Source organism: Prunus avium, chromosome 3 (genome assembly GCF_965620075.1).
Source record: "Prunus avium chromosome 3, drPruAviu1.hap1.1, whole genome shotgun sequence".
Classification (NCBI taxonomy): Eukaryota; Viridiplantae; Streptophyta; class Magnoliopsida; order Rosales; family Rosaceae; genus Prunus; species Prunus avium.
Window position 1 is genome coordinate 27,581,371 of NC_142286.1, and position 13,097 is coordinate 27,594,467.

The window sequence follows — 13,097 nt, forward strand, 5'->3', positions numbered from 1 at the left end:
ACAACTCAATCAAGCGGACTCGATTACTTCCTTTAGATGCAAGTTGTTTGGGTTCTTCACCAATGATAGTGCAAAACGAACCTGCTCACTTACGAATTGGAAATGCAAATACAAAACAACCTGTCAATCTCTATTATTATTGACAAAGAAGACAAAAATAAACTATATATAGGCCGACTCACCTTGTTTGGACCATGGCATGTGCATTCAATGTCTTCTAACCAATTCAAAATGAAGAACCTACAATCCTATCCATTTTCTCCTGTGCGGGCCTTATCACTTCTCACAATTATAAATTTTTCAAACTCCCATCCCTTTTCTAAATCGGTGACAATCTCATTGATGTAAGTGTTGTTAAGAGCTTTCACCTACAAAAAAAAAAAAAAAAGACTCAATTCACTTACAATTTGTTCCATTTGTTTATAACAACAGATGCATAGTATTTAGGATTTGGGAGAGTATCCATATTTCGACCTCTTGTTCACCAATGTGCACCACTACCAAATACCAATAACTCACGATTCGATTCAAAAATAGGGATGAACATCTAGGGGCACAATGAGTTACTTAGAAATTCATGCATATATTACATAGTGCAAAATGTTGCTAAACACAACATAATTGATTCCATATTGCACTTCTTAAGTCCTACAGTGAACCGGTTTGAGTGTTCACTTCTCACTTTGACACCCAAATAGTCGAACTTATTATCAATTGTTGCATTAACTTGATCCTACAATGAGGTATAATTTAAGCTTAAATCCATTAACTAAATGACAAACCACAACACTTTGAAATATTAACGTACCAATATATATGTGAGGAAGTACCAATTTCTTGATCCCTTTTCTTGTAGATAACACACTTTTGCATTAAGTACTTGGTCATTTATCCAATTTTCCATCGTTAAGCACATCAACTCACCCCGGGTCACATGGTTTCCTCATTCCATGTCAATTATAATTTCCTTACTACAATCGAAGATAAAGTCAATTGTATAATTAAATTCACGTAGACAACTACATAGAGGGAGTGTGTTGGATGTTAGTATTACTATTCACAAGTCATAATTATTTACCTTGAAGTGTCATTAGGGAAAAAAAAAATAACAAAACAAGTCGAAATCGGAATCTTATAAGTCACTGGGTTTCAACTTGAATGGCCCAATTTTTATTTTAGACCTCATCTTTTACATCGCCTGTTTCCAATTGTCGGGTCAACCCATGGTTCTTTACACTGATGCCTTGGACGCATTTTGCTTGTACGACGTTTTTTGATTCAACCTTGATCACCATGGGGCAACTTCGTGACATTTCTCTTTTCCGCGCCAATTTTCAACTGTGCGGAAAGGGAATTCAAATATTAAATATAGTAATAAAACACATTTAAGTAATTTACAACATAAAAATAAATTTATTTCATTGCCATTTTAATTAAAAACTATAGTTGTAATCAAAATAAATACATACTTAAAACATGTAAACGACAACAAGAAACCAATTTATTGTTGATTTTCAAACTCCTAATCGCTCATCATACCTCATCTTGAATGCAACTTTGTCCCTCTGGTAATGGTGTTGATGGATCGTTCATGTCAACTACACTTTTCTCATGTACTTTACTACATCATTCACCCTTATTGGTCACAACATTCTCATCACCTTGTTGGGACTTTTTCAATGCCTCGTCCCCTTCATTTGCATTCACAGCTCCATGTCCCACAAATAGATAATGTCTTGCGTCTTTCATGAAGGAACTCACTATATTCATTACTTTCTCATTAAAGGTAGTCGCTTCATTCATTAACTTCTCATGAAATGAAGTCACGTCACTCATTAACTTCCCACTAATTTTCAAGACTGAACGCTTCACCTCGGCTTGTATTATTGGAATCAAAGCGGATGGAACTTTTTCAAAAATTCTTTCAATGTTCACTTCAGACAATTCATCCAACTTAGTGTGTCTTGAAACAACCTCAACAGTAGGACTATCAAACCCACCTTGCTTTCTGACCCATTTAATTTATTTACATGCCAAATTATTATCCCATGACACAATGTGATGCAAAGATTTATCAACATATACTCCACTGTGGACAACTAAATTGAAGTAGAATAGCTGGAGGAAAAGCATTGACCCATTTAGATATGCACCTTTATTCTTTTTCGAACGACCTAACACTTTTACGTAAAAAGTTAAATGCATGGCCATCCCAATTCTTACCCTTTATCTCCCCCGGGATCCTCAAGGAAGTTAAATACTTCCAACTCACTAACAATGAAGATGTGGGGCAAAGCAGAGTGCCAAGTGCAAACATCACAAACTGGACTTTGAAGTCATTATTTGCATTTTCGCACTTTTCGAACTTCTCAACTAAATCACTTAGTAATGATTTTTTTATCATTTATGCAGTAAATATTCACTAACTCCCTCACCTCTTCATCTTGTACTGATCCGCCAAGTTCAACATTCTCACTGGTGTTCTAAAGACCCATAACACGTCCAAAGTCGGCGACACTTATTCCAAGGAAATTGTCATGCAGTTTGAACCTTTCAATCAAAAAATTGCAAAGTGGCTGGTGCAAGCGAGTGCATAATACATATGACCATGTACTGAACCCAATATCAGTAACTAATGCTCACTTCTCCTTCGACAATTTTTCCACAGTATGGTGGAATCTTTCTAGGTTGCATCTAATCATCAAACCTTTCGCTTGTTTTGACTCATTTACTTTCCCACTCTGACCTGAAACGGGGGAACCATATGCCGCCTTGTCTTTGAGGTTCAATTTCCTCCGCTTTGCAACAATCTCTTGTTCTCTTATTGTACCTGAAAATATAAACTATTATTAAAAAAATATATTTTAATAAACTGTGACCCAATATGTTGCCATCTCTCACCGCATTGTCGAACTATGCGCTGCCAACTTGACCCATTTCATCATGTTCCTTTTTCTTGTGAATCATTTATTTTTAATTAAAAAAAATCATCTTAATATTAAGCAACCACATTTTCATTTTTTAGATACATGTATGTGTAACTTACATGAAATGGAAAAATGCATTTGGACCAACTTTTTCATGTTCTGCATTACTCTCGGCCTTGCATTTCCCTTTCGCTTGAATACCTTTTATTTTATTTTAAATATGGACTTCCAAAGGGCAAAGTGAAACTTGACCATAATTTCATTAGACACTACCGTAAATCAACCTTCAATATACAACACTAGCTTGAAAAAAAAATATATTCAACACTAGCTCAACCGTAAGATTGTGAGTTTTATATCCCACCATAAATACACTTGTGAGGAAATGATTAGACTCTCAATAAATTGATGAAAAATAGCGATAATCTCAAAAAAACAACGAATGAACCAAGAATTCACTAATTAGAACTATTTAAAAGATTAGAGAGCTCAGAATCTGTTTAAAAGATTAGAGGATTCAGAATCAAATTAAAAGTAAAGGAGGTAAATCAGAAGAAAATCCTAAAATTCATGAAGCAATCCTAATTTTTTCCATTTTGAAAATTTTGACAAAACTCGAGGATGAAAGGGGGGCTTTTGTTTACCCCTCCTATTTTATTTTTTGACTACATAATTGAATGCTCAGGTGTTTTTTTTGCAGTACTTTCCACCACAGGAGTTTCAAATTGCAAGTTAGAGAGAGAGGCCAAGCCACACGATGAATGAATGACACAAGCCACGCCCCTGCTGTCCCCACGTGCAACCTGCGACATTTCCAACGCAACCAAATCTAATCCAAAATCCCGCGAAATTATCATCCACAAAGAAAAGGAAAACAAAAATGAAAATCGTAACTCACTTCAGCTAACAAATTCCCAATAATTAAATTTCTAATATTCATGGAATATATCTTGACAAATCCAAATGTGAGGAAAAAAAAAAATCGGAATTGGGAATATTGATAGAGTAACAGTGTTGAAATCTTCACCCACTTTGTTGTTTTTGGTGGCAACTGATCACTACGCAAATAGTGCCGCTCCCATTTTCAACTCATTTTCAGCGGACTTCCCAATACTGTCTCTCTCACTAAAAATCCAACTGCAAATCACAGCATCACAGACTGGTAGATCGCTTTCTGGGTTTTGTTTCTGATATTCTCGACTTCAATTTGGTGATTAATTTATGGGTTTCTAAATTTCCTTTCTGATAATCCATGTAATGGCATTGTTACAAATCATTACGAGCAAAATGGGTTTCTTTTGTTGATCTTCAATTATTGTTTTTTTCTTTTAATTTTGTCTGTGCTCTGTTCTTGTTCCTCAATGGAATCACCCTAATTTTGGTAATTTCTGCAATGAAATCAGTTTCATTCCATAGCTGGTTCTGGCTGGTTTAAGAGTATTGTAATCTTTAATTTTAAATGGGTTTTTATTATCTTTGACTTTTCGGCAATGGGGCAATTAATCACCAGGTAAAAATGCAAGCGTCAACTTATGGTGCACTAAAGGGGAGCGTAGGATTTGGGGTCCAAAACCAAAAAAGGGTCTCGGGTTTTGGTGAATTGAGAAATAGAATAAGTACAGTGTCCAGAAATCTGTGCGTGACTGATGGGAGCACTTGCTGCGCTGGATTGAGCCTCAGTTCTGCGGCTATGGGAGCCAAGCTTGCAGGTCTCAGAACGGGCTTTGATGGGATTTCCATGTCCAAATTGAAAGCCAGATCGGTCCAGGCCCGGGCTTCTGGTTTGTTAATTGCTCTCTTAATCAAGCTTTTTCATTTTTGCTTATTTGTTAGCTTAGAGAATAATATGGTGAGTTCTATTGGAAGATAGTATCTGTCTCTGTTTTTTACTTTCAATAAAGATCTTCTAGTTGTCTATTTGTTATCCAAATCTGGTTAGTGATGTATGTAACTTTCTTAGTTTACTCAAATTCTAGCCTCATTCTATTGTTCGACTGCGAGGACGAGGGTTTGTTTCATACTAATTGTCACCTCCTCTTAATGGGTGCTGTCACAGCTGTTTTGTGGCAATTTTGGCCAGTTGGGATTACATGAAATTCGTCGTCAAGAGTATGATTGGAAAACTATGTTCTAAATCTGTTGTTGCTCACTCCATGAAAAAGTCATTTCAATCTGTTGTATCTTCAAAAAAAAAATATAGATCAGTAAAATCTGTCTCTATGCAACTGTATATGCTGTAACCAATCTGGATGCTTCTTGGATGGTGTTGAATGACCTTACATGTCAGTTTAGGAGGATGCATAAGTTTGTTTCCTTGGGATTTAAAAACTGGATTCAATACTTTACTGGGCCATTATACATTGGGTTTTGATTTTATTATTGTTCTTACTAGTACTATATAATGCAGATGGGGATCTTGAGAATCTTGTTCCCTCCAAGCCTCAGGGGAAGTCTTCTGGAACAGTTTTGCCATTTGTTGGTGTTGCTTGTCTTGGAGCCATTTTATTTGGTTATCATCTGGGGTACGGTTTAATTTGATTACAAGAATACATTCTCAATTCAGTCTCAGTTTCCTTACCAAGTGATTTAGGTTGTGCATGTCAAGTAAGATATTATGTTTCAGCTGGTCACAGAATGTGTACGCAAGTCATGACATCTTGTTATTTTTCTTTCTACACAAGTCATGACATCTTGCATACTTAATCATGTGTGAGGCTCACTATGACATCTGCCTGTATTTTTTGCAGGGTGGTAAATGGTGCTCTTGAGTACCTATCCAAGGATCTTGGCATTGCTGAAAATGCCGTATTACAAGGCAAGTCCACTTTTTGGTCGGTTTAATCTGTGGAAAATAGCGTAACTCAAGTAACATTTCTGGTTTGTTTTCTTGTTTGTATTCTTCATATATTAGAGTCACATGAAGCAATTTTCACCATTTTCCTATTGCTTGAGGACTCACTTACAAAATTAAGGAAGGAATATATAGTCAAGTACTATCATTATTTTTCAACAAAAAAAAAGTATTGTAGGTTATTTCAAAGATTCAATGTATTTACTTAACTGCACTGCAACGCATATAATGTCGCCCAAAATTTAGGTTTTTGTTTTTGGCGTATACTGTTTTCTATTAATATTGCATAGTTCCAACACCATAAAATCTTTTGCAGGGTGGGTGGTTAGTGCGCTTCTAGCCGGTGCCACAGTTGGATCATTTACTGGTGGAGCGTTGGCTGATAAGTTTGGCAGGACTAGGACGTTTCAATTAGATGTCATTCCCCTAGCAATCGGAGCATTTTTATGGTCTGTCTTTTTCCATCAACTATATCATTAATATGAGTGTTATAAACTAATGAATGGTTTTCTTTAATATTTCAGTGCCACATCCCAGAGTGTGCAAACAATGATAGTTGGCCGCTTACTTGCTGGCATTGGAATTGGCATCACATCTGCTATTGTCCCACTTTATATATCTGAGGTACTAGTTATGTTTATACATTCCCATTCTCAATTGTTGGCTTTTGACATGTTAACTATACCACCTACCAACGCTATATACTTATGCGCAGATCTCTCCAACTGAAATTCGTGGTGCGCTTGGATCTGTAAACCAGCTTTTTATATGTATTGGGATTCTTGGAGCGCTGGTGGCTGGATTACCTTTAGCAGCAAATCCATTATGGTATTTCATTATTGCACCTTTTCTTTTCTTTATGAACCATTTTGTTTGTATGCGCATGTGTGTGTGTGTGTGTGTGTGTGTGTGTGTGTGTGTGTGAGAGAGAGAGAGAGAGAGAGAGAGAGAGAGAGAGAGAGGGAGAGAGTATGTGTTTATGATTTTTTGCGACAGTTTATATAACCCAACATCTGTTCAGAAAAGTTACTCATTGTTGATTGAAGTTTGACATATATAAAAGAAGGTGGAAGTAGAAATTAGGTGATAACTTGGCTAACTGGGCTGAGGTTTGGATGCTAATATTTTATGGAAAATGCTAGGCTTACCGCATTTTTACACCATATTGTGTACGACCTCTCTAATAGAGGTGGGCCCCATTGTATTGTTGGGCTCCACCTCTATTAGAGAGGTGGTACACAATGTGGTATAAAAATGTGGTCATCCTAGCATTACCCATATTTTATATATGAAGTATAGATACATTTTTGGCTTTGAGTTTGATATAGAATTTTTCTGGTAAAGAGCCTATTGACTAAAGTCTAAAAACAGTAGAGATATAGAAAATTCCTCGTATTCAAATGGGCAGAAAATGAAAATAGAATCTGGTGAAACTTTTACCTTTGTTGACAAGTTCGAACTTATGTCATTGGGGCTAGTTTAACGTCCTAGCTAGATTGATCTATCAATTTTCTAATAATTACAGTCTTAATTACTTTATTCCAGCGAGACAGAATGTTGCACTGTAAGATTTTCATTTCATCTCGTGTAATTATTCATCATTCTCAAGAGTATATTTTTCTGCAAGCGGATGAGTTTTTGAAATTATGGTAAACACTGAATGAATTCTTGATTATGCTTTCTATTGGTAAAAATTAATATATGAAACTCTGTTTATGGACTTTAGTAGTCTGGATAACAGTATTATAAATCTTTCCTATTTTTAAATATCAATTTTCCTGCTCTCTGTCTCTCTCTGTGTCTCTCCCTGTCTCTCTGTCTCTCTCTCTAATTATTTTTTCTATCAGGTGGAGGACAATGTTTGGTGTTGCAATAGTACCCTCTGTTCTACTGGCATTAGGAATGGCTGCTTCACCCGAAAGTCCAAGATGGCTTTTCCAGGTTGTCAAGAATGTTCGATCATATAGCAGAACAGATTTTATGAGTGCAATTTTTATTGTGTTCTTTTCAGCTTTTAATTGGATATGATTGTTTCCTTCAAAATTATTTTCAATGGAAGTGCTAAGCTAATCCCTTTCTGCAGCAAGGAAAAATTTCTGAAGCTGAAAAGGCTATAAAAACATTATATGGAAAAGAAAGAGTTAGTGAGGTTATGCATGACTTAACATCAGCAACTCAAGGTTCTGTAGAGCCTGAAGCTGGCTGGTTTGATCTGTTCAGTAGCCGCTATTGGAAAGGTTTGCCTAAATTTTATGGAATTCATGTTTGCGATGTTAAGCATTCTTCTTTTTCTCTGTTGACATATGCCTTTATGCAGTTGTTAGTGTTGGTGCGGCACTTTTCTTGTTCCAACAGTTGGCTGGGATAAACGCTGTGGTCTATTATTCTACTTCTGTCTTCCGCAGTGCTGGCGTTACATCTGATGTTGCAGCAAGTGCTCTTGTTGGAGCAGCAAATGTCTTCGGTTTGTGTCTCACTATCTTTCTTTTTGAAGATTGGAAAATTTGTTTCGTCTTTGTCATGAAATGTTTGCTAATGCCAAGAATGGTATCTTTTCAGGAACAGCTGTTGCATCCTCATTGATGGATAGACAAGGAAGGAAAAGTCTTCTACTCACAAGCTTCGGTGGAATGGTAGCGTTCTTTTTATTATAGATCTATTAATTTGTTTGAAGTAATTGAATACCTTATATATAGATGCACACATGGCAGACATTAATACAAAAAGGTAAAGTTTTTTTTATTTATTGGCATTGATCTAGGTTTAAATTTTAACTCTTGAATTTTAACCTAACGATTGGTGACTATGTGCTCATGGCTCTATATATATGTAAATATACAAATACTATGCTCCCACATGTATGGGTCAGTCTGGTAGAAACGCTAACTTGAGAGTAGTACAGTAGCTGCATTGGCTTGCCGCTCTTGTCCATGTACACTTGTTAACTAATCATTTGGATACGTAGTACATTGTGGCTTGGCCGTGCAGACCACTTATAGTAATGTGAGGCTGGTGGCTGCAGAAGTGGCCATGAATTCTATGGCGTGTCAGGGCTTGGAGGGTCCTTTTTCGGATAAGTAGAAATGTTGAGTCAATACATTGCTGATTCATTCCAACATGATTTAAAAGTGATCTGTACTTAATGATTATAGAAATTTCCTCTCCATTAACCCAAGTGCTCTACATGTGTGCCCCTTCAGTTTTAGATTCACTGTCTGCATAGGTAGCAGACAAAGGTCATGAGGCTTGGAAATTTCATTTAGTTGAAAAAATCATGGAAACGTAGCACGCTATTTCTCCTTTATGTCCTGTACATTGACATTAAATGGCTTCCTGAGTGGACGATTTTTCTGAAAAACAAAATTATCATCCCCCAATGCATTTAAAAAAGCTTTGGCAGTGCTGTTGCTTTAACTGAAATTGTGATAAAAATGGTTTCCTGTTTTTCCCTCTCTTTCTCATGTATTACTGATAATTTTTTCTTTCTTGATTCATTAAGGCTGCTTCAATGTTGCTGCTTTCTTTGTCCTTTACATGGAAAGTCCTGGCTCCATATTCTGGCCCCCTTGCTGTTGCTGGGACTGTTCTGTAAGTCAGAGGTTCCCTTTAAAATATAGATCCATACTCTTTGTGCATTCGAAAGCTTAATTTCCTATTTTAACATGGTTTTCTTTTTTTTTCTTTTTTTTTTCTTTACAGCTATGTATTGTCCTTTTCACTTGGCGCTGGCCCTGTGCCTGCTCTCCTTCTTCCAGAGATATTTGCTTCAAGAATCAGAGCAAAAGCAGTTTCTTTGTCATTGGGCATGCACTGGGTAAGTGATAATAGGAAAGGTTTTTTTTTTTCCAACAGCTATTAGTTATGATATCCTGCCCAACCAGTCAGTATGTTTGAAGGATTAAGACTTTCCAGTAAAGCATGGCTGTTATTTATATTTTAGATGCAGGAAGCAAGACAAATTTTTGGGCAATTAAATAATTCAAACCAAACGAACTTTTTTTTTTGGTCAAGTCAAACCAAACGAACTTGATTGCAGGAAGGATATTCATTTATCTTGCCAACGACTTTGTGTTATTGTCTAGACCTGCAGTTGGATCTTTATATATTCATGCCTAACTGTGTTTGCATATACATACACATCTGGTATGCCTGTTTAAGTATGTAAAAACTTTACTCTGTTTTCTGTGTGGAATGAAAACGAATGAAGATATGGATATTATGCTTACATTGATCCTGTTTGCGCAAGGTTATTTTGGCTGTGCTTTTATACTCCATTGGTTTACCTTTCTTATCTCATTTATTAACTGAATGTTTATGCTGTTTCACCAGATTTCAAACTTCGTCATAGGCCTCTATTTCTTGAGCTTTGTAACCAAGTTCGGGATCAGCTCAGTGTATCTCGGATTTGCTGGTGTCTGTCTTCTTGCTGTCTTGTACATAGCTGGTAATGTTGTTGAAACGAAAGGGCGGTCATTGGAGGAAATAGAGCGTGCTCTTAGCGTTGCAACTTGATTATGATATGATGCAAACTACATGTAAAAATCTCACAACAGCTTTGGATTTTGGCCGAAGCATAGGCACCATCACTCCTTTTCATGCTATGTGGACTAGTTCATTTCCACCTCTCGGGGTCCTGTATTTAGAGATTGAACTTTTGATTGTAACCAGATAAAATGGTGCCTATGGAATTCCGTAGCTGTGCACAATACTACTCGGTGATGAGTGCTATGTGAATAAAATATCTTAGTATCTACCGTGAATTTTCGTAATTTGTTGTCAGATTGAATGACTTGAGTACAGGACCTTAAGGGCTCGTTTGGTACACGGGACTGTCTTGGCATGGACTATACTTAGGGACTGTTTTGGCTTGGCTTGGCTTGGTCTAAGTTGAATAACACTTATCCTGCGTTTGGTGTACGCTTGGACTAGGACTAGATTTTTTATTTTTTATTTCAAAACTATCTATGTATATGTATATATGTATAAATACATATATTATGTATGTGTACATATGTACTTTATAATATGTGACATGTATCTGTATATACATGTATATATGTATATTATAAATAATATAAACATATGTATGTATATATATATATGTACACATACATGTATATACATGTATATATATATATATTATATTATAAAATACATATATATATGTATGTATTATACCCATGTATATATATATATATATATATATATATATACATTATACATATATAATATATGTGTATATAGGTGTATATATGTATATTATAATGTATACATGGGTATAATATATATATATATATATATATATATATATATATATATGTATTTTACAATATATTATATATATATATATATATTGTAATATACATATATACATGTATATGTATATACTAGTATATATATATAATATACATACATGGGTATATATACATGTATATGTATATAATATATATAATATACATATATATATGCTATATTATATATATAATATATGTATAATATATGTATATTATATTATAATATATATTACATATATACACGTATGCTATTATTATAGTATTAATATGTATATGTGTATATGGGTATATTATAATAATAATATACATGTATATATGTATATGTATATTATATATATTATATATGTATATATGTGTATGTATATATATACATATATACATATATGATATATTTATGTGTATATACATGTATATATGTACATTATAGTATATGTGTAAGTAAGTTTAATAATAATAATATATGTTATTAATTTTACAATATGATATATGCATTTTATACATTGGTCACCATTAGGACTAGCTAATCCTCCCTTTTGACATGGGATTAGTAGTCCCCTCCTAAGGAGGTGTTTTTGGTGGGCCCGGTATTAGCAATCCCATCTAAGACTAGGATTAGATAAAACAAACATGGTACTAAATTTAGTCCAAGCCAGTCCAAGCCAATCCTGTGTACCAAACGAGCCCTAAATGGTGAGAGAAGGCGTATATCCAACCTCATACAACAATGGTATGATTTGGAAGATTCCATAAAAAAAAGATTGTGTTGGGAGCAAGTGATTGGAAACTTTTATGCGTTTACCTTAAAAAAATGTTGGGCCTATTTGGTTTTGTTTTCAGATTAGTAGGCCTATTTAGTTACTGTTTTAGAGCTTGTTTGGTAACCAGTTGGGTTTTTCAATTCAGTTTTAAGTCTTTTTGTTTTCAAATACAACCAAAAAAAAAAAAACGAAAAATAGCTACCAAATATGTTTTGTTTTATTTTCTTTTTCATTATAAGAAAAATAATAAATTATCTTCTGTATATCCACATTAGAAACTAAGGTTTAACTGTTACAAAATTACCTTAAAAAAAACTATAGTACCTTGGGTTGTATTGAATCGGGAGAGATAACGAACAAAAAAAATAGCAACTTGTTCTTGTTTTATGACATATCTAGAGGCTCTCGTGTTAGTATTAGTTCATAACTCTTCGCAAAATGTTATGTATACATTAATGTTCCATTCTAAAAGACTCGTATAATCTAGGGAGAAAGGGAGAGGGTGGTCTCTTTTTTCTCTCTTTTTTTTTTCTTGAAAATGAAAAGACTAAAATACCCTTAAAATGGATAGAAAATTGGATGTTGTTAAAGTCAGATCACAAATAATGGATTTTGAAAACTCAAAGTGACATTTCTCTTAAATTTTTCTTTAAGATGACATTAAAATTGAGGTATAAGTTTAAGTGACATTTCTACAAACATTTCTATGATCTACTTTCATATTTTGGTGATTCTAAAACATAATCATGACTAGGTGACTCTTGGGTTGCATTCAAAGGTCATGGAGTCGGGTTTGAGGATCACTAGGTCAAGTTCGAGAATCACCGAGTTGGGTTTGGAGGTCACGGTCTTAGATCAACTGGTCTCCAATTCAAGTTCAATGGTGCCCAAATCTGGTTCGACAATCGCAGGAAAGGTGTGTGGGTCACTAATTTGGCTAGGAAATCACTCCTTTGGGTTTAAGTGTCATCGGGTCGGACCAATGGGTCACTAGGGGGGGCTAGGGTAGCCACTATTCACGTGAATAGTGGTTGCCCTTGCAAAAAGCAATGTGTGTTTCCACTCGTTGCCATGGCAAAGGGCAATTACTATTCATTTTTTTGTTTTTCTAACAAATTTTTTTACCTCAATAATTATTTTGGATAATATTTTTGGATAAGAAATAAAAATACAATTAATTTAGAAGAAGCCATAAAGATAAGAAATAAAAATACAATTTGAAAGAAAATAAAATGTTGAGTAAAGAGTGAATAATCGTAGAAGTAGA

At 34.8% G+C, this 13,097-nt stretch overlaps 1 protein-coding gene across 3 annotated transcripts; it reads left to right on the forward strand.

Annotated features, from left to right (window-relative positions):
- Positions 1 to 3,794: 3,794 nt before the first annotated feature.
- Positions 3,795 to 10,547, forward strand: PGLCT (plastidic GLC translocator). 3 transcript variants are annotated; one of them, XM_021945759.2, is made up of 14 exons: positions 3,795 to 4,137; positions 4,438 to 4,708; positions 5,335 to 5,449; positions 5,675 to 5,742; positions 6,095 to 6,227; positions 6,303 to 6,402; positions 6,494 to 6,606; positions 7,626 to 7,719; positions 7,862 to 8,015; positions 8,096 to 8,242; positions 8,338 to 8,411; positions 9,278 to 9,366; positions 9,478 to 9,592; positions 10,108 to 10,547. In XM_021945759.2, exons 2-14 carry the CDS (start codon positions 4,444 to 4,446, stop codon positions 10,288 to 10,290), a joined length of 1,650 nt encoding a protein of 549 aa, XP_021801451.1. In that variant the 5' UTR covers positions 3,795 to 4,137; positions 4,438 to 4,443; the 3' UTR covers positions 10,291 to 10,547. The 3 variants fall into 3 exon arrangements, with proteins under 3 accessions (XP_021801451.1, XP_021801450.1, XP_021801452.1); XM_021945758.2 differs by having other exon boundaries at positions 3,795 to 4,089; XM_021945760.2 differs by lacking the exon at positions 3,795 to 4,137 and adding an exon at positions 4,164 to 4,308.
- The last annotated feature ends 2,550 nt before the right edge of the window (positions 10,548 to 13,097 follow it).

Bases quoted from the DNA above. Each gene is read 5' to 3' on its own strand.
- PGLCT (XM_021945759.2), top strand. From the start codon at position 4,444: ATGCAAGCGTCAACTTATGGTGCACTAAAGGGGAGCGTAGGATTTGGG. The intron at 8,243-8,337 runs GTTTGTGTCTCA...GTATCTTTTCAG, and splicing joins TGGAGCAGCAAATGTCTTCG to GAACAGCTGTTGCATCCTCA. The intron at 9,593-10,107 runs GTAAGTGATAAT...CTGTTTCACCAG, and splicing joins TGTCATTGGGCATGCACTGG to ATTTCAAACTTCGTCATAGG.